Below are 26,449 nucleotides of genomic sequence, written 5' to 3' on the forward strand. Positions count from 1 at the left end.
CAACATAATATTAATCGTAACTTGTGAGCGCCACTTCTATCTGGGGTATAATCATCCCATCAATTCTCTCACCCTTTATCTCATACCAAAATAGTCCAGACATAGACCCCAAGGCACTCAGATGCGTCTATCCATCCGTACATTTGAATCAGTCAAGAGCAGCCTACCTCTCGCTCCTTTTCACCTCAAATTCATGCATAAGAGCAGCGAAACCACCTGGATCCAATCACCACATACAACATGCAACCTTTGGGCATTAAAACGGTACTAATGAGGTGAAACCTTTGCTCAGACAGTTTTAGGATTTGTAAAAATGTCAATATAATGAAGTAACACCATCACAAAAAGGGTCACATTATGCAGCATCATTTGCTTTTTACTGCTGCATAATTTAGTCAATGCGGTCACATAATTTGGTTTTCCCTGATCTGTGGGAAATCCTTTATTCTGAGAGTAAAGCTCAGTTGGTTTGTATGGAGGTTGGGGAGTCAATAAATGGACAGGACGAGCTGAGTCAGAGCAGAGCCAAAGGTTCGGCTCAGCTCTTAGAGCCCGTGCACGAGCCGAGTCAGAGCCGAGCCAGAGGTCCGGCTCAGCTCTTAGAGCCCGAGGATGAGCCGAGTCAGAGCCGAGCCAAAGGTCCAGCTTAGCTCTTAAAGCCCGTGCACGAGCCGAGTCAGAGCCGAGCCAGAGGTCCGGCTCAGCTCTTAGAGCCCGAAGACGAGCCGAGTCAGAGCCGAGCCAAAGGTCCGGCTCAGCTCTTAGAGCCCGAGGACGAGCGGAGTCAGAGCCGAGCCAAAGGTCCGGATCAGCTCTTAGAGCCCGAGGACGAGCCGAATCAGAGTCGAGCCAGAGGTCCGGCTCAGCTCTTAGAGCCCGTGCACGAGCCAAGTCAGAGCTGAGCCAAAGGTCCGGCTGAGCTCTTAGAGCCCGAGGACGAGCCGAACCTGAGCCGAGCCAAAGGTCCGACTCAGCTCTTAGAGCCCGAGGACGAGCCGAACCTGAGCCGAGCCAAAGGTCCGACTCAGCTCTTAGAGCCCGAGGACGAGCCGAGTCAGAGCCGAGCCAAAGGTCCGGCTCAGCTCTTAGAGCCCGAGGACGAGCCGAATCAGAGTCGAGCCAGAGGTCCGGCTCAGCTCTTAGAGGACGAGGGCGAGCCAAGTCAGAGTTGATCCAAAGGTCCGGCTCATCTGTTAGAGCCCATGCACGAGCCGAGCCAAAGGTCCAGCTCAGCTCTTAGAGCCCGAGGATGAGCCTAGTCAGAGCCGAGCCAAAGGTCCGGCTCAGCTCTTAGAGCCCGTGCACGAGCTGAGTCAGAGCAGAGCCAGAGGCCTGGCTCAGCTCTTAGAGCCAGAGGACGAGCTGCGTAAGAGCTAAGCCAAAGATCTGGCTCTGCTCTTAGGGCCTGAGGACGAGCCGAGCCTGAGCCGAGCCAAAGGTCCGACTCAGCTCTTACAGTCTGTGCACGAGCTGGCGCATGAAAATGTTTGCAATCAAAATCATACACCAAACACCACTAAAATACGATAAACGCCTCTTCCAAATTAAAAGAAGTAAAGTTCTAACATGTAGAAATGTTGTCTTTAATACATCACATTATGCACTGAGATTTTATTAAAAGAGATCGTTTTTAAACATTAACATGGAACCATTCCTGTCCTGACTGTGGTCACAAGAATCCTTCATGCAGCCACAATTTTATAAATAGAGCAACATTATAGTCTATTAAAAGAAACAGTCGTTTTTGTACAGCCAGCACTCTGAGCTCATGTATTTGAAGGTGCTTTCATGTGCAAAGATGAAGAAAAAGGAAGATGGGCAAAATAAATCCCGTTGCCGTTTTTGCCCCATGGTGTGCCGCATTGTAAATGCGGCGCACCATTGGTGGCGGAGCTGCGGCGCACAATAACTGGCGCATCCCTGGGGATGCGCCAGTTATTGTAAATCTGCCCCACAGTATCTTGTTTTTGCAAAAATGTCCCACACACACACACCGAACTCTCTCTCTCTCTCTCTGCATCTTGCTTTTGCAGGCATCTCATGTACCAGGCATTATGGGCCTCATTTATGAGGCTGTGCGGCACTTTTACGCCGCCGGTGCATCACTTTTTATGACGCACCAGTGGTGTAAAAAATGCGCCTTGTTGCGCCATATTTACAAAGTGACGCATCTAGGTAGATGCGTCACTTTGTAAACCCCTGCGCCACATTATACCTGCGCCAAGTATAATATATGCAGGGGGGGCGTTCTGACGCAAGAAAGGGTTGTAGAAGTGACGCAGTGAAATCTCATAGATTTCACTGCGTCACTTGTAGGACGCTGTTGCGTCAAAATCTTGCGCCTGCCTCCCAGCAGGCGTAACACTGACGCAGGCCCTTTCACATGGGGCTTGCCCCGTGTGAAAGGACACATTGCTGGAATTGCGTCACTTTTGCGCTTACAGATACGTAAGAAATACTGATGTGGAGGTTGACCGTCTCATAAGCTGCTAAGAGGTCCAGGAGAATTCGGAGGCAGGTCTTACCATCATCAAGAGATCTATGTAAGTCATCGATTATGTTCAGGATTGCAGTCTAGGTTCTATTGGTTTTCCTGAACCTAGATTGGAAGGTGTAATGTAGGTTGAATTCCTCATAATGATTTTTTAGGTGTGATAGTACACATTTTTCTATAGGTGTCCCTTCCTGCACAAAACAATCCTCCCCGCAACGCAGATACCCTTGTAACATGAAGCATCGGAGTCTGCGTTGGTGCACCGCTGCTGTTTGTGTGCCGATGCAGGGGAGAAGAACAGGAATACGCTGTATCTTGTAGGTACAGCTTATTACTTCCCTTTTATTTTGATGCACAAAAGTGCAGCAGGAATGCTTGCTGCGTTGTCGTGCATCAAAATATAGTAAATGAGGCCCAGAGATTGTAAAAATGCATCCAACAGAGAGAACTTTTTTCCATAGGTTGAAAAGCTACAACAGATTATCTTAGCTTTTCTAGTATCTTCTTTGAGGAGGAGAGCATCTTCATTGGTCTCCACCAGCTGAAAACTTGTCTCAGGTCAATTAAGTCCCAGAAAAGACTGAATCATGCCGTGTGCAACATTTATATAAAGAGATGATGGAATCATTTGACAGGCAGACAATAGCAAACTAATGTGTCCTCCACACTGAACAGCGCAGGGAAATATCTGGTTTCAAACAAAAGTTCAGGATGTTATAAAGCAAAAAGAAAGCGCTGTGACCCTGTGACCTCATAGCCTCTCAGTGCTGTGACCCTGTGACCCCATAGCCTCTCAGCGCTCTGCCCCTGTGACCCCATAGCCTCTCAGCGATGTGACCCTGTGACCCCATAGCCTCTCAGCGCTGTGAACCTCTGACCCCATAGCCTCTCAGTGTTGTGACCCTGTGACCCCATAGCCTCTCAAGGCAATGAGCCCATAGCCCCCTGACCCTGTGAACCCACAGCCCTTCAGCGATGTGACCCTGTGACCCCATAGCCTCTCAGCGCTCTGCCTCTGTGACCCCATAGCCTCTCAGCGCTGTGACCCCATAGCCTCTCAGCGCTCTGCCCCATGACCCCATCGCCTCTCAGCGCCGTGACCCTGTGACCCCATAGCGTCTCAGCGCTCTGACCCTGTGACATAGCCTCTCAGAGCTCTGCCCCTGTGACCCCATAGCCTCTCAGCGCTCTGCCCTGTGACCCCATAGCCTCTCAGCGCTGTGACCCTGTGACCCCATAGTCTCTCAGCGCTGTGAACCTCTGACCCTATAGCCTCTCAGTGCTGTGACCCTGTGACCCCATAGCCTCTCAGCGCTCTGACCCTGTGACTCCATAGCCTCTCAGCGCTCTGCCCCTGTGACCCCATAGCCTCTCAGCTCTCTGCCCCTGTGACCCCATAGCCTCTCAGCGCTGTGACCCTGTGACCCCATAGCCTGTCAGCGCTGTGAACCTCTGACCCCATAGCCTCTCAGCGCTCTGCCCCTGTGACCCCATAGCCTCTCAGCGCTGTGACCCCATAGCCTCTGAGCGCTGTGAACCTCTGACCCCATAGCCTCTCAGCGCTCTGACCCTGTGACTCCATAGCCTCTGAGCGCTGTGACCCTCTGACCCCATAGCCTCTCAGCGCTCTGCCCCTGTGACCCCATAGCCTCTCAGTGCTGTGACCCTGTGACCCCATAGCCTCTCAGCGCTCTGACCCTGTGACTCCATAGCCTCTCAGCGCTCTGCCCCTGTGACCCCATAGCCTCTCAGCGCTCTGCCCCTGTGACCCCATAGCCTCTCAGTGCTGTGACCCTGTGACCTCATAGCCTCTCAGCGTTGTGAACCTGTGACGCCATAGCCTCTGAGCGCTGTGAACCTCTGACCCCATAGCCTCTCAGCGCTCTGACCCTGTGACTCCATAGCCTCTCAGCGCTCTGCCCCTGTGACCCCATAGCCTCTCAGCTCTCTGCCCCTGTGACCCCATAGCCTCTCAGCGCTGTGACCCTGTGACCCCATAGCCTGTCAGCGCTGTGAACCTCTGACCCCATAGCCTCTCAGCGCTCTGCCCCTGTGACCCCATAGCCTCTCAGCGCTGTGACCCCATAGCCTCTGAGCGCTGTGAACCTCTGACCCCATAGCCTCTCAGCGCTCTGCCCCTGTGACCCCATAGCCTCTCAGCGCTGTGACCCTGTGACCCCATAGCCTGTCAGCGCTGTGAACCTCTGACCCCATAGCCTCTCAGTGTTGCGACCCTGTGACCCCATAGCCTCTCAACGCAATGAGCCCATAGCCCCCTGAGGCTGTGAACCCACAGCCCTTCAGCGATGTGACCCTGTGACCCCATAGCCTCTCAGCGCTCTGCCTCTGTGACCCCATAGCCTCTCAGCGCTGTGACCCCATAGCCTCTCAGCGCTCTGCCCCATGACCCCATAGCCTCTCAGCGCTGTGACCCTGTGACCTCATAGCCTCTCAGCGATGTGACCCTGTGACCCCATAGCCTCTCAGCGCTCTGCCTCTGTGACCCCATAGCCTCTCAGCGCTGTGACCCCATAGCCTCTCAGCGCTCTGCCCCATGACCCCATAGCCTCTCAGCGCTCTGCCCCTGTGACCCCATAGCCTCTCAGCGCTGTGACCCTGTGACCCCATAGCCTCTCAGCGCTGTGAACCTCTGACCCCATAGCCTCTCAGTTTTGTGACCCTGTGACCCCATAGCCTCTCAACGCAATGAGCCCATAGCCCCCTGACCCTGTGAACCCACAGCCCTTCAGCGATGTGACCCTTTGACCCCATAGTCCCTCACTGCAGGGGTCCTGTAACCCCATAGCCTCTCAGTGCTGTGACCCTGTGACCCCATAGCCCCTCAGTGCATTGACCCTGTCACCTCATATTTCCTCAGCGGACCCCCATAGTCCTGCCTCTTCCTCGAGCCTCACCTGTATCCGATGTCGCACCACTTCCTGTCCTCCATGTGGAACTGCTGGATGCCCCTGACCTGGCGGCTGCAGGACGCCCTGGTGCTACAGAATGCCCCCTCCGTGTTGTGGATGATGACAAAGGGCACCGGGGTACTCATCCTTTTGGAGCAGGTGGGGCAGCGGGCTCCCCACTGTGAGCGGGTGACAATGTTGGGGCAGCCTGCAAGGAGAGAATGAGTCATATTACTACGGCATCAGGGTACCCCCCAGAGCACCTGTGACCGTCATGGACCCCGTTACTGCCTCGGTCCCAGTGGCGGGGTCTCTATCTCCAGTTCGCCATTTGTTTCACTGGCAGGGCTCGTCCAGGCGTCGTGATCATCACTCAAGGGTAACTGTTCCCAAAGAAATGAAAAGGAGGAGCTGGCCAATGCAGTCGCTAGAAGAAGCAGTGAGTAAAACGTAGCTCATAAAAAAGGTTTGAAACGAAACACTGTGAAGGTGAGGGAATTTCTCCTTTTGGTAAAAGTGCCCTCACACACCCATGCGGGTGTCATGCTTCATCATCGGCCGTTGCTCCTCATGGGGGTGGCGCTGCAGTTACCGAAGGGCCCCGCGAGAGAGCTCTCTGTCGGAGTTCTTTTTGGAGTAACGCCCTCTTTGTAATTAACTAGTCCGGGCTTCCACATCATGCTGTCGGCCAAAGACCTTCATTCCCGATTGAAAGGCAAGTTTGTGATGTCATCTCTTGTGACCTCACAGCTTCAGAAGGACTTCACCTGTTATGGTGTCATTAACACGCCTCCCCCTTCCTTTATTCCAATGGAATCTTTTTCAGTCTACCAAACTCTGACGCTGTCTTACCAGCGGAGTCTACAGCTGATAGTAACTTGAGGCCCGATTATATGTTTCTGGAGAGGGACTACCATTGCAACGGCAAAGGAGTTCTCTCCCTGCCAAAGTGCTCTTCCACTCGCCCGATTTAGATGCGGGCGGACCTTTTGTTTGGCCACGGAGGTGATTACTCTCTCAAAGACCTAGGACAAACTTTTCCGACAGCCCGATGGAGTAAGGGCTGTCAGTGCATTGATGTATGTCCCTCCCCTCAATTAGGATAGGTGGACACATAGCCATTTGTTTACTGTCTGTCACCGCCAGGCACTAAGGGACAGCAAAAAAGAACTGATGCATTATGTTTTTTATTTTAAAAAAGAAAATCCCGCTTCAGGATTTTCTTTTTGAAAAGAAAAAAAAAAACGGAGCTCTGATGAAACAGCGGTGTAACAAGCTCAAAGGAAGTAAGAGCGAGTCCTTTTTTATGTGAATAATCCAATTTATTGAAGATAAAAAACTCCACCCAATCATGAAGCGTCTGCTCTGCGGTAAAGCCAACGATGACCATAGCCAACCGCAGAACAGCCGCCCATGTGCGAGTGTTACCATTCAATTAATAACATGTTTATAACACGCGCAGCAGCGCGAGTATACATCAGGCAACAGGCCGCGCAATATATACCATTAGTATTACACTACATCACCTTTCCCCTTACAACAACAACCAAAAATAAAAAGAAAAGAAAACTTATTCTAAAATCTAATAAATTCATTAAATCTTTCAGGTGCTCTAATTGGTCTGCCAAAAGAAGAATGAATTTGATTATTTGTAACATTTTGACAATTAACAACATTCCTAGTGCATTGTTGACTACCTGATTGAACAGGTAAGGATTCAAGATAAGAAGGGTGTTTTTTACCATTTGATTCATTCAACCAAAAACCCCAATCTAATCCATCCGGACAATCTTTTTTATATTTTTCCCCAATGATCTCAGCTTGTTGATCCTTCACTTTCACTAATTGACGCTTATTCCACCAACCCTTCTTGCCAACAAATGCAGCTCCCTTACTAACTTTCAATACCTGAACAGGTGCAAAACATTTTGAGGGACCTTTGTTAACTCTCCCTGGATTCTTAATTAAAACCCAATCACCTGCAAGAATATCAATCAATTTACTATCCACTTTCCCATCAAATGTGAGTTCATTTGTGTTTGTTTATCCTGAACTGTCTTTCTGATAGAGTCTAAATCTACTTCATTTCTGGTAGGATTCTGATTTAACCAGGATGTAGGAGAGTAGGGTCTGCCTTCCTATGTTCACCCCATTTTTTGCTTTTTGCTTCACTGGTTTTCGACTTAATGTGGCTGTGGGCCTGCTAATCAGACCCACAGCCTGCTGTTCTCTCTCTAAATTCACAACCATGTACTTTAGGTACATAACCAATTGGACATTGGGTCACCTTATCAGCCCCTGTACTGTGCACTATAGGTACCCAGGGCATAGGTGCATCCAAGGCCTACCAGGGGCTGCAGCATATCTTTTGCCACCCCTGGCTGGTTCTTAAATTGACACAACTGGCTGATCACTCAGCTGGGGCAAGTTGGTGTAATCACCTCTTGCTTAGATATAGTATACCTATATCTAAACCTATATCTAGACACATATAAACCTATAAGTCACTCCTATGGCAGGCCTTAACAATCCAGGAGGCAGAGTGCTTGGTTTTATGTGAGATGGTGCTCTATCATGAGCTGAGCCTGTCGGCAGCCTTCAGGACCAACTCCCTTAGCTGTTCTGGGATATTGCCATACCATATACTCTTTAGTGCATTATAATCCTCGCGGTTACTTGCTAACTTTGGTTTGGCTTTATCAAAACATGTCATGTAAGGTGTCATACGCTTTGGAATACTACCCCATCGCCAGTTCTGGCAACGGGGGTAGCATTCCACCCTTCTAGAGGGAGAAGACATGTTACTTTGCTTAAACGCTGTTAAATCTAACCAAAGCCTCAGCATCACAAAATGGATGCTGCTGCCACAGACACAAGTCTGGCCTCCTGCTGCTGACCGAAACTCCAGCAGTGGAGGCCTGGACACATGGTATCCTGTCACAGGGAGGTGTTACACCACCCCAGACAGGAGATAGTGGATTGGGGCAGGGAGGGCTGAATGAAACTAGACACTGCCTGGGCCGCACAAGGCGTCCCATGCATAGTCCAGGTCAAACCGGTGCTGGGGCACTCCAGCCCCAGCTCTGGCGCAAAACTGGACAAAGGGAAAGAGGTGTAACCACCCCCTTCCTGGGTCCCACCTATAGGAGGGACCTAGCAGGTGATCCAGCCCCTAGATTTGGAATAAAGGTAGGAGCTGTGCCAATGCAATTTAGATCATCCTGACTGAAACTTTGAAACAAAACTCTGGACCATTCGACATCCTACTCAATGTAGAAGACTGAATAATCTCCCTTGTGGTCAAGGAGTGGCCACCTTGTGCAAGCAGGCACCATCAGCGCATCAAGACTTCCTTTGCCGTTGCTCCCGCCGGAGCTCGAACGACAGAGACCAACAAGACCTGGACTCCCAGACTTCCAACAGCCCGATCCACAGTCCTAGCAAAGCTTAGACCCATGGAGGCGACGAGAGACGTGGGACCGGCCACCTTGAAAAGTCAACGAAGTGCTTCCAGCGCAGCTCCCGAGGCACCCTCGATGTTGTGCTTTGGGGTTTGAGAAGCCCCAGCCCCGAGCAGCCTGTGCTCTAAAGATCACCGCTCCACACTCTCCTAGTGCTGCGTGGAGTCCTTTTGCACTTTTCCTGCTCAACGCGTTGTCCGGTCGCTTGCCCGTTGGCTAGTGGCCCCTGTGACGACAAAACCTCAAAACTACACTGCTGGTCTGGTTGCTCCAGACTGGCCCCAGTTCCCTGAAAAGGAGCCATCGATCTGACCTTCCCGGTCCGATCAAAAAGACATCTTCGAGTCCTGCGTGGGTTGCCTTTGCCAATGCTTGGTGACTCCGAATCGAGTACGGACACCGCCAACAGCAAGAGCCTTCATGGGACAGCTCGTGTTCACCAGCTGGTCATCCTCGATCCTTCCTGGTCCACATGGCAGTGGAGACAAACACTCAAACATCATCTGATCGCAACCCGACATCGCCTGGTTCCTTCCTGGTTCCTCGCTGGTCACTGGCTAGTAACCCGAACTCTGTCCCCTCTGCTTCAGGTACTCTTCATCTTCGATCCACCCTTGGATCCAACCTGACTCTTCTCTCCTGGCCGCCTGCAGCATCTTTTCCTCCAGGCTCCATTGAACTTCACGACGAAACCCGATACACTTTGGCACCTATGCACCCGCTTCCTGTGGGTGAGGTAACAATATAACTCCAGTGCTCCTATAGTGGTTTACACCTCTAGTATCCTAGTTTTAAGTGGCTAAGTTCTAGTCCAGTCGGAAGTCTCCGAAACCTAACACTTTCTGATTTTTACGCACCATTGACTTGTATGGTAAACGCAGTTGCTTATAGACTCTGCACCCGCATCCTGTGGGCCTCCTATGTCCTAACCTTCGTTAGTCCAGTGTAGGCCCAGCAATTCCCAAGGCCCTAAGCCTGCTCATTGTTCGTGACTTGGTACTTATACCACTTTCTTAATATATGATTTGAATGGCCACCCGGCCTTTCCATAATTGTGCAGCTTATTGTATGTTATACTGTTTTCTTTGTTTAACGCTTGTGCTCCTGTGCTCATAAAGAGTCAAGGGGATTATTCTAGAAATAAATACATATATTTTGTAATATATAACTTGTGTGGTGTCCTTTCATTTGGTATTTAAAAGGATTGCATATGGTAAAACATCTGGCTTCACATGCCCTCTTGAGTCACACTTTGGCACCTATGCACCCGCTTCCTGTGGGTGAGGTAACTCATGAACGTCAGTGCTCCTGTATTGGTATACACCTCTAGTGTCTAAGTCCAAAGCTTGGTAATTCTAGTCCAGTCGGAAGACTCCTAAAACTGTAACTCGATAACGTTTACGCACCATTGTCTTTGCATTGGTGCATGCGTGTGCTTTGAGTGCTGCACCCGAGTCCCGCGGGATTTTCCCGACTTCATCACTGCTAGTCCCGAATAGCCCCAGCGATTCCCAAGGTCTCAGGCCTTACCACTGTTCGATTAGTGATACTTATACCACTATTTTAGTATATGGTTTGAGTGGCCCCCGGCCTCATCCATAATTGTGCAACTTTCATATGTTTTACTGTGCTTTTGTTTAAACGCTTGTGCTTCTAGACTCATAAAGAGTATAGAGGATTATTCTGAGAATAAATACATATATTTCTATAATATATAACTTGTGTGGTGTCCTTTCATTTGATATTACAGGATTCTGTTTGGTAAAACAGCTGGCTTCACATGCCCTCTTGAGTTTAGCCTGAAGGCTGCTTAGTCCATGCTACCCCTAGGATAGCTTGTCTATAAGGTTGACTTACAACCAATCACCATAAGGGTCGTTTGGACTGGTGCAAGGTGCTCACTAGAATAGTGAACACCATATACCAGGCCGACTTCTGACATTGGTGGCAGCGGTGGGATTTAAGCTTGCTGTTGTTTTTACCAATTGTAAACTTTGACAATATAATTTGAAAGATCACATCAAGTACCTTGGGTACATATAAACAAGGCTTAACATACTTAAGTTCTACTGAACTTATTGGTTGTAGACCAAAGGGCTTAGCACACCCTGACTACAACCTCTAGAGAGGTTCCAGTAGGAAAACAAATAGTGTAGGTAAGTGCACCACTTACACCTCACTAGTCATGCCTGGCACAGGTGAACCCTCCAGTTCTCTACCTGTGGGTGACCCTCCCAAGGCACCATCCTGTTATGAAAAACTCAGCCACAAGGACTTGAGTGCCCTATGCACTTCAAGGGGGCTGAAAAGGGGTCACAACCCCACCATCCCTATCCTCATAGCAATCCTAGAGAAAGCTGATCTTGAGAAGGAATCTGCAACAGGTCCTTCAAGTAAGATAGGAGAGGGAAACCCACCTGATAATACTGATGCCCCAGAAGTTGATCCTGAAGAGGAATACGATGATGAGGATGGAGATGAGTCAGATAATCAGAGGGAGGATGGCCAGGTTCAAGTTAGAAGATTGAGCCAGGCCAACGTAAGCCTACATGGGAATGTTGAAGGTGTCCACCTTCCCAGGCCCAATAGTAGACTTAACCCTGGCACTAGAAGGGTCTGATCTCCTTCCAGGGAATCTAACCAGTCTAATGCCTCCAGGGATCTCAAAGGGGAATGACTTCCCCCCCAGAGAAAGGAACATGAGGCTAGGATGAGAGCTGTCCAACTTCAGATTGAAAAGGAAGAGATAGCCCTGGCCCAAGCTAAACTTGCTTTAGCAAGGGAGCAAAAGTTATGTGGATTAGATCCCACTGGTGGCAGCATTATCCCCAAGGATAAAGACAGGTCCTATGATAGTAGAAACCTGAGTAAGATTGTGTCCCCCTACAGAGATGGGGATGACATCCACAAATGGATAACTGCTCTTGAGAGAGCCTGCATGGTACAGCAGGTTCCTCAGGATCAGTGGGCAGCAATCTTGTGGCTCTCCTTTTCAGAAAAAGGGAGAGATAAGCTCCTCACTGTTAGACCTGAGGATGCTAAAAACTACTCTGTCCTGAAGAGTGCTCTTATTGAAGGGTTTGGCCTAACCACTGAGCAATACAGGTTGTTGTTCAGAGACACCCAGAAGACTCAGACTCAGGACTGGACTAACTTTGTTGATTGTGCCACTAAGGCTCTGGAAGGTTGGTTGATGGGAAGTAAAGTTACAGGGTTGTACAATCTAATAATGAGAGGAAAGATCCTTAATAATTGCCAGAACCAGTTGTTGCATCAGCACCTGATTGACTCAGATCTGACCTCTCCCCAAGAATTGGGAAAGAAGGCAGGCAAATGGGTCAGAACCAGGGTTAAGCAGAAGCCCCAGAACCAAGGTGGTGATCAGAAGAAGGCAGACCAGAAGAGCGGAGATCAGAAACAAAAATACCAGAAGTCTTCTTCAGGCCCCCAAAATAGTACTAAAGAGGGGGGGGGGTCCCAAAATGGAAAGAAAAAGAAGAAGAATGATGGCCAAAAGAAACCTTGGTGTAATTACTGTAAGTCAGTTTCTCACTGGTTTAGTGAGTGCACTAAGAAAGGTGGAGCCCCTGCCACTGCAGCCCCTAAGGCAACTGCATCCCCTAGTACAGTCAGCAGTGGTGGTCCCCAAACTAAAGCTATAGTGGGTTTAACCATGGGTACTGAGATGGAGCCTGGCCTAGTCAGAGTTCCTACTCAGGCAGTCTTGATCTGTGATGGGGACATGGATTTGTCCCTTGCTATGAGTCCCAGTACTCTGGGCAAGTACAGGCAGACGCCTTTGATTAATAGTAAAGTGGCTAAGGCCTACAGGGACACATGTGCCAGTGTCACAATGGTGACACCTAACTTTGTGGACCCTGGACAACCTATACTGGGTGATAATTACCTGGTGACCAATGCTAGCAATGCCACTACTCCTCATAGTGTGGCAGTTGTTAACTTCTCCTGGGGAGGGATAAATGGCCTCAAGAGAGTTGTGGTAAGTGCAGACCTCCCAGTTGACTGTCTTTTGGGCAATGATCTAGAGGATTTAATGTGGTCAGAAGTGGAGTACAGGACTCATGCAGAGATGCTAGGGATTTCAGCACATGTCCTTGCTGTGGCCAGGTCACAGGCCAAAAAGTGCTTACCTGAACCTGTGCTGGATCTTGGAACAATAGACCAAGCACAACCCAAGAGAAAGAGCAAGAGGGTTAAGGCAGTGCCTTCCCACTTGCCCCAGGTTGAGGATCAGTCCTCACAGGAGGCTGATTCTGTGATCCAAGAGGAGACTGTCTCTGAGGAACTTGAGCCTGATCAGGTTGAGTTTCTGGGGACACGGGGACCCTCAAGGGCAGATCTGGGGCAGGCTCAATTAACTTGCCCTTTTCTTGAACCCCTCAGACAGCAGTCTGCTGCTGAGGCTGCTGGGAATGCTCAAGGTACCCATAAAGTATATTGGGATGATGGGCTCCTTTACTCAGAGGCTAGAGACCCCAAGCCTGGTGCTTCCAGGAGGTTGGTCATACCTCTGCAATTTATGGGCTTCCTTCTAACCTTGGCACATGATATTCCCCTAGCAGGACACTTAGGCCAGAATAAGACTTGGGACAGGCTTGTCCCTCACTTTCACTGGCCTCACATGTCAGAAGATACCAAGGAGTTTTGTCGCTCCTGTGTCACCTGCCAAGCCAGTGGCAAATCAGGTGGCACAACAAAGGCCCCCCTGATACCACTACCTCTGGTGGGGGTACCCTTTGAAAGAGTGGGGATAGACATTGTTGGACCGATGGACCCGCAAACAGCATCTGGGCACAGATTTATACTGGTGGTGGTGGACCATGCCACCAGGTATCCTGAAGCTATTCCCCTGAGGACCACAACAGCTCCTGTTGTGGCAAGGGCCCTACTTGGAGTTTTCTCCAGAGTGGGGTTTCCAAAGGAGGTTCTTTCAGACAGAAAAGCCAAAGCAGTTCACTTCTACTAGTTTTAAATCAGACTCATTTGCGTCCCGTAAAGACAGAAATTTTAGTGAAGGCTGTAAGATACATAGAATTTATCATGTGTCATCATTGATACTAATACTGCTCCTGATTAGAAAATCAAACCACAAGATATATTATCAGTCTCATAACAATAGAGACACCAGATTCAGGCCTCCTGTTCCACATTTACACCCCTACCACTTTAATCAACAATGAATTTCAGACACAGCGAATAACGAACATTAGATTGTTACCATTTTCAACCACATATAGGGCAATTTCAAAGACGTGCAATGACAGCGACCATAACAGCCACCTCTTTGTACAATTTCTTATCTCCAAGACATGTATGCCACTCATAGACTGTATGCTCGCAACTATATCTTATGTATGTAGTCATCACGAGCCAATAAGGCCAGATATCAGCCCCAACAAAAAATGATTCATTAAATAGTGCACCGCTCATAAATAAAAAAACATGCGATGTTCCCTACCAAAGTAGTTGTTCCGAAGCGAATTAACTTCCAATCTTGAGAAATAGCGGAAGGCGGAAAGAGAGCTTTATATCCTTAAGCTTCTTTTCTATTCTTTGTATTGTGACTGCCCCAAAGCAAACTCCAAATTACAAGAATTATAAATATCCCACTTTGATATTCTTCCTTGTATAAATAATTGGGAAGACCGGAAATTCGTTAATTTCCAGAAGATTTTGTATATATTTGGTGACAATGTATCTGCAATAATAAACAGAACGTACATAAATGTTCATAAGTATTTACTCTAAGACGATTACCTCTAAGCGTACAATATTAATGTCTCCTCGTCGAGTCATATGAATATGTACTAGTATTAGAGCAATGTAGACTAACGCCTACCTTATGAAGGAAAAATCTGTCTTATATCTTATGGAATATGCGTCTTATATAATCCAGAAACAATAAGTATCTTTGCGGTAGTCACCTGAAAAAATTGTAACATTTAAGATTTTTTAAGATTTTTTGATATATAGAACCAGCGTCAGTTTAACAAATTAAACTTCTATTAGATTATCCCATGGAGACAGAACGCTCGAGGTGAGCCCACTAAATGCAGACAAAGTGACCCAACAGTATAGAAACGCCGGCCACAGTAGTGGAAACCAGCGAACACCCGTGCATACCGTACCACGCCATGAGAATGGGTCCGGTCCCGTTTTACCGGACCCGAAAGTATAGTAACGCAGACATAGTACTGCAGCACAAGTTGCATACGCGTCTTGATATTCGAGTCCGAAATGACCTTGTAAAGTTGATCACGATGCATCAACACTGCGGCGTTCTGACGTTTCAAAACGCCGCCATCTCCGCTACCTTAAGGGCGAATCCATGATTGGTGTTTAACTAATGACACCGCACGTCACGTGTTCGTATGTGTAACCCGCTTAAAATGTACATCTAAATGTTAGGTTAAAAGTGCAGGCCATCTTAGCGCTATCATTCCACCTTATAGCGATTTAGCGAATCTTTATGTCAACACATTTTGACACAAACAATTACCCAGGATTTAAATAAAAACTGGTAAAACTTCAATCCCTTAGAGTTACAGTTTCACTTTCATGAATTAAAAATAGCTTTTTTTCACTACTACATAGAGATCTTTATTTTATTTTAAACTCCATACCTCATGTATTCTGTACGGTCGGTCCAATACGTGACCATATGGAAAGATAACCTTTAGCACCGCCACATAATCAATACGTAATAATTAAACTCTCCAAAACGACCAGACCGAATGTATACAATAATATGCCTACATGCCACAAGTGTGTCAGCAATATTTCATTCAATATACATGGTAGGATTGCAAATGAAATATGATAATTCCTAAATTATATACGAAAAAGGAAGAAATATACAATGAACAGTATTGAAGCTGAAAAGTGACCATCTCACCTTCAGGAGACAACTCAAGACCTGGATGTTCAAGCAGTAACGGACCCCTTCCCCAAGCGCCTTGAGACCCTTCTGGGTGAGTAGTGCACTATACAAGTGTTCTGATTGATTGATTGAAAGTGGACATAGAAAAGTGTCCCATTAGTGGTTGTAGGAATCGTTAGGGTTGCTGTGGTATATTCGTTCATATCATAAGTGGGCGTAACGGGAGGATGTATGATGACTCATAATGCCAGTAAAGAAAAAGTGAGTTAGATGGGGCTCAGCGCAAACTCGCCCCGGGGTACCAGGAATGTCATTATAGTTTTGTATTCTCGATACCATACTGTAAACATTGTGTGGGAACACATGACTACTGTAGATGGTAATGCATCTCATCTTCCGTGTTATGTCCCTTCTCAAGGCACCTCAAGCGGCATATCCAGGAGGTTTCCATCTTTCGCAGAGTGAGTTCACGATTGCCCCCCCGAGGGTGTGGGGGATGTGGTCAATACTCTGAAACCATGTGTTTTTAGTGTCTTGGTGATGTTCTCGCATATGGTACGCCATTGGGTATTTAAGGTCATAGTTCTTCAGTGCCCGTACGTGTTCCTGAATTCTCAACTTTAATGGTCGTACCGTGCTGCCCACATAGATTTTATCACATTCACATCCAATTATATAAACCACGTGGCTTGTGTTACAATTGATGTAATGTCTTATTTCATACTCGCGGTTAGTATTATATTGGAATTTCTTAGTTCTGTTTTTACCTAAAGGGCAAATGTTGCAGCCGCCACATGTGAAAAATCCATTTGGCGTTGTGGATAACCATGTCTTGGTTTTAGGTGTCAAGGGGTAACTGGGACATAGCATATTACGTAGCATTTTCCCTCTCCTAAATGTGACTCTTGGTGTGTTGCTAATGGTGTTTCTCAAGTTAGGTACTTCTGTAAGTAAGCCCCAGTGTTTTCTCAAAATTCTGAAAATGTTGGTACTATTCTGTGTATAATGTGTGATGAATGCAAATGTCGCTGTCTCCAGGGCTTTTTTGCGCTTTCCTTGTTTCTTTACTAGGGTGCTTCTTCGAGTAACCTTTTGTATTCTTCTGTCTGCTTTATTCAAAATGTTTTCAATATAGCCTCTATTTCTGAACCTTTTCTTGACATCATCTATTTGTTCTCTGAATTTGTCATCTGTGCTGCAATTGCGGCGAACGCGCACCATCTCCCCAAAGGGAATATTGTTAATGGTGGAGCTAGGGTGCGTGCTGGACGCATGCAGCGTGCTGTTGCAAGAAGTGGTTTTGCGATACAGACTACTTTGTATCCTGTTGTCCTTTATATAGAACAATATGTCCAGAAATTCGATATTAGTTCTACTGGACCTGATGGTCAATTGGACATTGTAGGGGTTATCATTTAGATAGGTGTAATATTCAGGGAGTTGGTCTTCAGTTCCCTTCCAAAGCATGATGATATCATCAATATACCTCCCCCAGAACACGATCATATCAATCCAGGGGGAGGCATATTTGCCCCATGCGTGCTCCTTTTCCCACCACCCCATGAAGAGTCCTGCATATGAAGGAGCATATTTGCTCCCCATAGCAGTACCCCTAGTTGGGTGGTACCAGGTGCCACAGAGTAGAAAGAAATTTCTTGAGAGTATCAGTTCAGTCATCTCGATCAGCATATCATTATGTTGAACATGGTCAGCATTTCTTAATGCCAGAAACGAGGATATAGCTCTTATCCCAAAATGTTGAGGTATGCACGTATATAATCCGGTCACATCCATTGTGACAAACAAAAGGTCTGTAGACCATGGAAAGCCATCAAATTTGCTCAGGATGTCCCCTGAGTCCTGGATGTATGCAGGGAGGTTGCTTACAAATGGTTGGAGAAAACCATTGACATATTGGGAAAGCCGCTCAGTGGGCAAGTTAATCCCCGATATTATGGGGCGTCCTGGGGGGAAGGTGCCTGCCTTATGTATTTTTGGGAGAATGTAGATACAGGGCGCCATTGGATTTGTTACTTTCAGGTATCTACATTCCTCCTGAGAGAGATGGCCAATCTCGCCCCAGTCGTGAATCCTAGTATTGATATGAGAGACGAGGGAGGGAATGGGGTTGTCATTCAAGCTTTTATAGCAGCTCAGATCAGGTAGCTGTCTCCTAATCGCGTTGTTGTAGTCTAAGGTGTTCATGACAACAACATTCCCCCCCTTGTCAGCTTCATTGATGGTAATGCTTTTATCCTTGGCGAGCCCTTCCAAGGCCAACCTCTCTTTCTTGGTCATATTTTGTTGTTTGTTTATGTATTTGTTAGGACAGTCAATCATTGCATATAAATCCCTTGACACTCTCTCTCTGAACAGATCAATATTCTTGTGGGTATTGGCCGGAATAAACTTAGAGCGTGGTCTTAAACCGCTCGTGATTGTCAGATCTTCCTCAATGTTGAGATCTGCTCTTATTTCCTGTAAAGAAAGATTATCATCACCTTCAATAGAATGCAATAACTGTGCATTTTGTAAATCAGAAATGGTTGTAATACAAGAAGACACAGTGACCTGTGTTTGCACCAAAGTGGTGTGCCTACCCGACAGAGGCGTAACGTGGAGAAATAGCTCTATTTCCGCTTGTTAATTCCTCTTTCCACATGTGCGTCCTTCTGCAGCAGACATAGAAAGAGGAACACGCCTCTAAGGATTGCTTTCTGTGCAGAAGGGTGCACGTTCCTGCACAGAAACAATCCTGACGGTCACGCAGGCTCCTTTGCACAATGGTGCACTACGGTGCGAGGGGGCCTGCATTGGTGCTCAGCAGCACACAGTGCGCCAGAGCAAGGAGAGAGCAGATATACTCCATATCTTTGTGAATATGGAGCATTTCTGTTCTATCCCGTTCATGCAGCGCAGCAACTTCTTTGCTGTGCAGCGTTGTGCGAAGTAATAGTAAATAGTCAGGGTCGTGCTTCCATAGGAAATGTGGGGGTTTTGCTGATACATTTGTCACTGTTTGATGAAACTCTACAAAACTTTCCAAAAAGTGCTCTTTGCTGCCTAGTTTGTGCATGGAAGGTTTCGGGGTGATCTGTCAAGCAGGAGTTGAGAATAAGTGGGGGGTCACAAAATGCAAAATCCCCATGCATTTTCCATAGACTTTTTTTGGCAGGACATAATGGAACTAAACAAAATTTGTCAGGAAGCTGGAACTTGATCCGCAGATTGTGCATTTTGAGATTTGGTGGAAATCCGTTGAGTAGTTTTTGAGAAATTAAGGTCTAGAAATATTTGTATATCTGGACGGTTGGGTCGCAGGAGGCTCTCAAGAGTCTAGTGGGGGCGCCAGTTTAAAAATAGAGCATTCTGATTGGGTCATCTTGCTCATCAGAACTCACCAGACATGACGACACACAGAGCGGACAGCAGCACAGCGCCTCGAAGCATCCTTTGCATGTTCCACACTGCAGACCGGCCGAAGAGAGCCCTGAGAGGGAGAACAAGCGAGGTCAGCCGAGGACGCCTGTTTAAAGCACTCTACACCAGTGCATCTCCAGTAACACATCCTGCATCTTCTGAAAAGAACCACCAACTGCACATCTTTCTGGAAACTTGGAACAGAAGACTTGGAGAGAGAAACTTTGGGAGCATAAATGAATGAAATGTATTATAGAGGACAACAGCAACGCCATGAGGGGCGTCCCAACGCAAGGACACACCCAGGGGAGAATCTTTACAACTGGGCAACAATGAAAATGAGGGTAATTATGAGGAGTGCATTGGGGGAGCTAAGAAATATGGTGCAAAATAACTGGGGGTACCTGGAGAGGAATAGGACCCACTCATGACTGACCCTGCCCGTGAAACGCCTCTGAGGTAGATCACCCGCTGCCCTCACTTCGGTTCACGCTGTAGAAGTACCGGATACACATATGGACCCTCCTCCCCAGGCGCCCTGCTGAGATTCATTCCACCAGTAGGCCTGCTCACCCATGACCTATAGACTTCATTCACCTGCCCACTCAGCGCTTTCCATCTGCTGCCCATCACTGCTTTAGTACAGGACACAGACCGGCCTTGTCCCTCCAGAGACCGCCTCCTCCAATGGGCTGCTTGTCTCCTCGGGGGGTGACCGAGCCCATCTCGGACCAGCTTTACCCCCCTGGATGACACCTAGAGACTCCGGACTGACACACGACAGTGGCGTGCAACGGTGCCAGGGGCTCTAGTGCAAGTGAGGTAAAACCCCCCCGCATTCACTACAGTCCCTTTTATTTATATTTAGTTATTGATTTAGAGGGGCAGATTTACAAGCCCCTTGCGCCTCTTTTACGCCGCCGTTGCGTCTCTTTTGTCATGCAGCGGCGGCACAAAAGATGCACCATGGTGCGGGGTATTTACAACGTGACGCATCTCCCAGATGCGTCATGTTGTAAAGCCCTGCGCCAGAAGAGGTGGTCCTGCGCAGGGGGGGGGGGGCGTTCTGGTGCAGGAATGCCCCCTAAAAGTGGCTGAGGGAAATCTACAAGATTTCACTCAGTCACTTTGGGTCCCATGCTGCGTCAAAACCCTGTGTCTGCTTGAAGCAGGCGTAAGGATTGACGCAGCATTGTACAGATAGGGTCCCCCAGAGCATTGCTGGAGCTGCGTCACGCTTGCGACGCAACTCCATCAATGCGCCGCCTTTATGGAACAGATGCGTCACGCATCTGTGCCATTTTTGCCCCATGGTGCGCCGCATTGTAAATGTGGCGCATCCAGGGTGGTGGAGGCAGGGCCGGACTGGGAACCAAAACTGGCCCTGGCAAAGTGCTTGGCTGGCCCCCGCCCCCCCCTCGGGGGTTGGGGGTGCCGCCGAGCTCTTTGCCAGGGCTGGTTTGGGTTCCCAGTCCGGCCCTGCCTCCACCACCCTGGCTGCAAAAACTGCCCTGTAACAAAATCGGCCCCCAGAGACCCAAAACCAGCCCGACCCGTGCGGCGCACCGGGGGATTGCCCGGTGCCCGCTACAGCCAGTCCGGACCAGGGCGGAGGCATGGCGCACAATAACTGGCGCATGCCTGCTGATATGCAGGGAGGCACCACTTATGGTAAACCTGCCCCAGAGTTTTTTTTATAAAAGGCAAACATGACCATCATGGTATCAGAGCGCTGTTCAAAGAGAGCTGATGAGGGTCTCGGGACAGGAAAGCATCAGTCTCTTGAGGTCCGCCGCACATAGAAGTGGAAGAGCAGGGTGCACATATCATGATTCAATATAAACAGGATGAGTGACAGGTTCTGCAGAGTGCTCTTATGAAACATGCTTGTCTAGTAGAATGGATTTCACTTCCTTCTTGAAAAGCCCGAATGAGGTGACTGCTCTCGTTGAGGGTGGGCGGAAGTTCCTTATTTTTGGGGCAGATCCGGCGAGGGTGGGGGCGTGTGTTTTCCTTTTCCACCATTCCCACTGGGTGGACAGTAAAATGCAATCGTACTTTGGGTGCATTGTGCTCTTAACACCCTGGGCTCCGGTGCACTGCACCTGCTGAACTACTGATACATTGGGGGTCAAGGATTGACAGAGGAAAGGGGGTGAAGTCACGAGGGGTGGAGCTTGAAAAACACAGCCTGACAATCAACTTATATACATATCTTATTTTAAAACAGATGCAAAGAAATTGGCAACAAGGATATGTGGGGCGTTAAATCTGTTATAGATTAAATAATCTGAATCCAAAAAGATAGCATTTTTAAATATCTTACAGGGTTAAGACACCTGCTGCAGGGATCATTGTTAGCCCAGCAACTTTGAGGGGTTTATAATGGCAGTAAGATGACCCCCTTTTTGTCCAGCCACAGCTTTGACTCATGAAGTAGCACAGACGGTTAATGTACCTGCTGCAAAGAACATTGTGTGGTTCACAAATACATTTTTTAGCTAGATACATAAGTGGGCTACTGCTTTTGACAGTGAGGTCATCTTGTTACTTCCATTTCATACATTACAAGACTTCTGATATAGCTCAGTGCTCTAATTTCCAACACCAAGTCGCTGCTTTCAGACTTTAAGTCTTGGGTTTAGATCTTTATTGGTTTTTGTCAATCGGTTGTTATTCTAAAATTGCAAAAAGGTTTCCTTGGAAAGTAATCAAGTATTTTTAGTACAGACCCCCAGAATCATTGCCTTGAGTTTCAAATCCTGGAGTTCTGTTCTTCTCAACCATTCACTCCTATCATATAATGTCTACATGTATGGCTGATCTGTGATTCCTGCACCTTATCACTTATAACCCTCTTTGTTTTGCAAACATTTCCTGTACTTTGATTTACACACATGTATAATGTATTGTGCCTTTGTGTGATGTAAAGCGCTTTCACATCCTACACTAGAATCAGTGCGCTGTAAAAGATTTAAATAAAAAAAACAGTAGGTGCCATTTACATCAAACTGGGTGTAATTATTCAAACAGCAAGTACATCTTGCATTCTTATGGTGCAAACACATCTCTTACATGGGGAGTTTAACAGAGTAAAACATCTGCCTCCAAGTCATAGTTTCTCTTAAGAACTTGTGAAGAGATATCATGATCTGCACCTTTGGTTTCTTCCTTTGCTTTGGGTCCAGGTGTTGGGCTCCAGCTAGCTGTCACCTGGTTTGTACTCGAGCAAAAGAGGGGCTGAGAGCCCTTTAAATCAGGCTTTTGTTTCGGGCCCATCTGGATGTGTAAATAAGAACTCCTCCACACCGCCTGTGTGTTGCTGCTAAGAATGGAATGCAGACACAGAGCAGGGGCTGCTGGAAAGTGTCCTGTGTCGAAAACATGGCACCAGGACAAATACAGCAGCTTCCTCTGGGTTGGTGGGATCCCAGATCTGGCAAGAAATCAATGCTGGAGCTGGGATCCAGTGGATCCCCTTCCTTTCGAGCACTGGTCTCACACTCAGACTTGAGGTGTCTTCATGAAATGAACAGCATATCTGAATGCCTGCCCTTCCCCTGCGACCCCTGTCAGCTGAGCTCACCTGAGGATTGACGCCCCTCCCCCTTCTGACCCTGTCAGCTGAGCTCACCTGAGTCTCAAAGCCACTCCCCCTGCTGCGCCTGTCAGCTGAGCTCACCTGAGTCTCAAAGTCCCTCACCCTGCACTACTGTCAGCTGACCTCACCTGAGTCTTGAAGCCCATCACCCTGCGACGCCTGTCAGCTGAGCTCACCTGAGTCTCAAATCCCATCCCCCTGCTGCGCCTGTCAGCTGAGCTCACCTGAGGCTTGAAGCCCCTCCCCTGCTGCGCCTGTCAGCTAAGCTCACCCGAGTCTATAAGTCCCTCCCCCTGCTGTCCCTGTCAGCTGAACTCACCTGAGGCTTGACGCCCCTCTCCCTGCACTGCTGTTGGCTGAGCTCACCTGAGTCTCGAAGCCCCTCACACCGGCACCGCTGTCAGTAGAGCTCACCTGAGCCTTGAAGCCCCTCACCCTGCAACCCCTGTCAGCTGAGCTCACCTGAGTCTCAAAGCCCCTCACCCTGCACTGCTGTCAGCTGACCTCACCTGAGTCTCAAAGTCCCTCACCCTGTACTGCTGTCAGCTGAGCTCACCTGAGTCTTGAAGCCCATCACCCTGCGACCCCTGTCAGCTGAGATCACCTGAGTCTTGAAGCCCCTCACCCTGCGACCCCTGTCAGCTGAGCTCACCTGAGGCTTGAAGCCCCTCCCCTGCTGCGCCTGTCAGCTGAGCTCACCTGAGGCTTGAAGCCCCTCCCCCTGCTGTCCCTGTCAGATGAGCTACCCTGAGTCTTGAAGCCCCTCCCCTGCTGCGCCTGTCAGCTGAGCTCACCTGAGGCTTGAAGCCCCTCCCCCTGCTGCGCCTGTCAGCTGAGCTCACCTGAGGCTTGAAGCCCCTCCCCCTGCTGCCCCTGTCAGCTGAGCTCACCTGAGTCTATAAGCCCCACCCCCTGCTGTCCCTGTCAGCTGAACTCACCTGAGGCTTGACGCCCCTCTCCCTGCACTGCTGTTGGCTGAGCTCACCTGAGTCTCGAAGCCCCTCACCCTGCACCGCTGTCAGTAGAGCTCATCTGAGCCTTGAAGCCCCTCACCCTGCAACCCCTGTCAGGTGAGCTCACCTGAGTCTCAAAGCCCCTCACCCTGCACTGCTGTCAGCTGACCTCACCTGAGTCTCAAAGTCCCTCACCCTGCACTGCTGTCAGCTGAGCTCACCTGAGTCTTGAAGCCCATCACCCTGCGACCCCTGTCAGCTGAGATCACCTGAGTCTTGAAGCCCCTCACCCTGCACCGCTGTTAGTTGAGCTCAACTGAGTCTCGAAGCCCCTCACCCTGCGACCCCTGTCAGCTGAGCTCACTTGAGTCTCAAAGCCTCCCACACCGGCACCGCTGTCAGCTGAGCTCACCTGAGTCTAGAAGCCCCTCACATCGGCACCCCTGTCAGCTGAGCCCACCTGAGTCTCGAAGCCCCTCACCCTGTACCGCTGTCAGCTGAGCTCACCTGAGTCTCGAAGCTCCTCACCCTGCACCGCTGTCAGCTGAGCTCACCTGAGTCTCGAAGCCCCTCACCCTGCACCGCTGTTAGTTGAGCTCAACTGAGTCTCGAAGCCCCTCACCCTGCGACCCCTGTCAGCTGAGCCCACCTGAGTCTTGAAGCCCCTCACCCTGCACTGCTGTCAGCTGAGCTCACCTGATTTTTAAAGCCCCTCACCCTGCGCTGCCGTCAGCTGAGTTAACCTGAGTCTCAAAGCCCCTCACCCTGCACCTCTGTCAGCTGAGCTTACCTGAGTCTCAAAGCCCCTCACCCTGCGACCCCTGTCAGCTGAGCTCCCCTGAGTCTTGAAGACCCTCACCCTGCACCGCTGTCTTCTGACCTCACCTGAGTCTCAAAGCCCCTCACCCTACACCGCTGGCAGCTGAGCTCACCTGAGTCTCAAAGCCCCTCACCTTGTGACCCCTGTCAGCTGAGCTCAATGAGTCTTAAAACCTCTCACACAGCACCGCTGTCAGCTGAGCTCACCTGAGTCTCGAAGCCCCTCACCCTGCGCCTCTGTCAGCTGAATTCACCTGAGTCTCGAAGCCCCTCACATGGCACCACTGTCAGCTGAGCTCACCTGAGTCTCCCTGCGTCCGCTGTGAGCTGAGCTCACCTGAGTCTTGAAGCTCCTCACCCTGCGACCCCTGTCAGCTGAGATCACCTGAGTCTCGAAGCCCCTCACCCTGCACCGCTGTTCGTTGAGCTCAACTGAGTCTCGAAGCCCCTCACCCGGCGACCCCTGTCAGATGATCTCACTTGAGTCTTGAAGCCCCTCACACCGGCACCGCTGTCAGCTGAGCTCACCTGAGTCTCGAAGCCCCTCACACCGGCACCGCTGTCAGCTGAGCTCACCTGAGTCTGGAAGCCCTCACACCAGCACCGCTGTCAGCTGAGCTCACCTGAGTCTCGGAGCCCCTCACCCTGCGAACCCTGTCAGCTGAGCTCACCTGAGTCTCGAAGCCCCTCACCCTGCGACCCCTGTCGGCTGAGCCCACCTGAGTCTCGAAGCCCCTCACCCTGCACCGCTGTTAGTTGAGCTCAACTGAGTCTCGAAGCCCCTCACCCTGCGACCCCTGTCAGCTGAGCCCACCTGAATCTCGAAGTCCCTCACACCGGCACCGCTGTCAGCTGAGCTCACCTGAGTCTCGAAACCCCTCACACCTGCGACCCCTGTCAGCTGAGCTCACCTGAGTCTCGAAGTCCAGCAGATGTAGGCTGCTGCTCCTGTGGCTTCTAGTGGTGATGTGGAGTGTGAGCATCTACTCACCCTGGGTGATATCGTCTTATGCAATTTCCTTAGTTCCGCATTTTGCAAGAGGCCAAATACCACAGTGAGCTTTCGGTCAGTCAGGCTGTTCTCTGGTCTGTAAAACTCAAGAGCGATGGGTGCTGCATGTGACATGTAAAGTGTGTTGTCCTCAGAGCCACAAAAGCCAGCTAGTGCTGTTAGCTCACTGAGCCACAAATCTCTCCTTTGACAAGGGGCAGCGAGGTTGATCATTAAGGGCTTGCTGCCGGAGCTGAATCTCTACACACAGCCAGCACATTCAGCACTTACAATAAATACAAGCATTTGCAATGCAAAAGGTCTTGCATTTACGCGAATTTAAGCTATTGGTATTGTAAATGACAATGCCTTTTATTTATTTATGTTTTAAAAACAAAAACAAAAATAATAGGCTTGTCATTTGCAATGTCAATACCTCAAATTCGCATAAATGCGAGACCTGTTGCATTGCAAATGCTTGTTTAGGTAAAAGTGCCTGCCTTTCACCACAACAGAACCAAGCCTCGCGTGACATGCCTAGCTCTAGCTCTAGCTCTAGCCACGCCTGGGCCCCTCACACAGTAGAAAATAACTAAATAACCAAGCAAACAGAATATTTAATATGAAAACAGGGAGGCGCCACAATAAAAGTACACATTTCATCGGAGACGTAAAAATGAGAAACTACTAAAAGACATCGCTGTGACCTCTTGTGTGAAAGGCCCATGTGTGTACCACCTACATACTACTTCCGAGTCTCTCTTTCCCTAAATTGGTTTAACCCGGAAAATAGAGAAAAGGCAAATGCACGCACCTCAATCGGTAAAACATGGGGGGATATTCTCAAGAACGTGCGATAATCATCTCCAAAATCAGTTAACGCAATCTTTCATATCACCG

General features: G+C 49.0%; 1 protein-coding gene across 1 annotated transcript in view; it reads right to left on the reverse strand.

Annotated features, from left to right (window-relative positions):
* The window catches only part of LOC147693172 (peptidoglycan recognition protein 1-like), a 45,786-nt gene extending 20,264 nt beyond the window's left edge, over window positions 1-25,522 (reverse strand). The window contains exons 1-3 of the mRNA XM_086939418.1: window positions 25,470-25,522; window positions 19,167-19,255; window positions 5,410-5,611 (exon numbers count right to left, since the gene is read on the reverse strand). Coding sequence (XP_086795544.1) covers window positions 5,410-5,611; window positions 19,167-19,224 — 260 coding nt within the window. The 5' untranslated portion in view covers window positions 19,225-19,255; window positions 25,470-25,522. The remainder of the gene's footprint in view (window positions 1-5,409; window positions 5,612-19,166; window positions 19,256-25,469) is intronic.
* Window positions 25,523-26,449: the final 927 nt, after the last annotated feature.

The sequence above is a fragment of the Lissotriton vulgaris genome, chromosome 9 (genome assembly GCF_964263255.1).
Source record: "Lissotriton vulgaris chromosome 9, aLisVul1.2, whole genome shotgun sequence".
NCBI lineage: Eukaryota > Metazoa > Chordata > Amphibia > Caudata > Salamandridae > Lissotriton > Lissotriton vulgaris.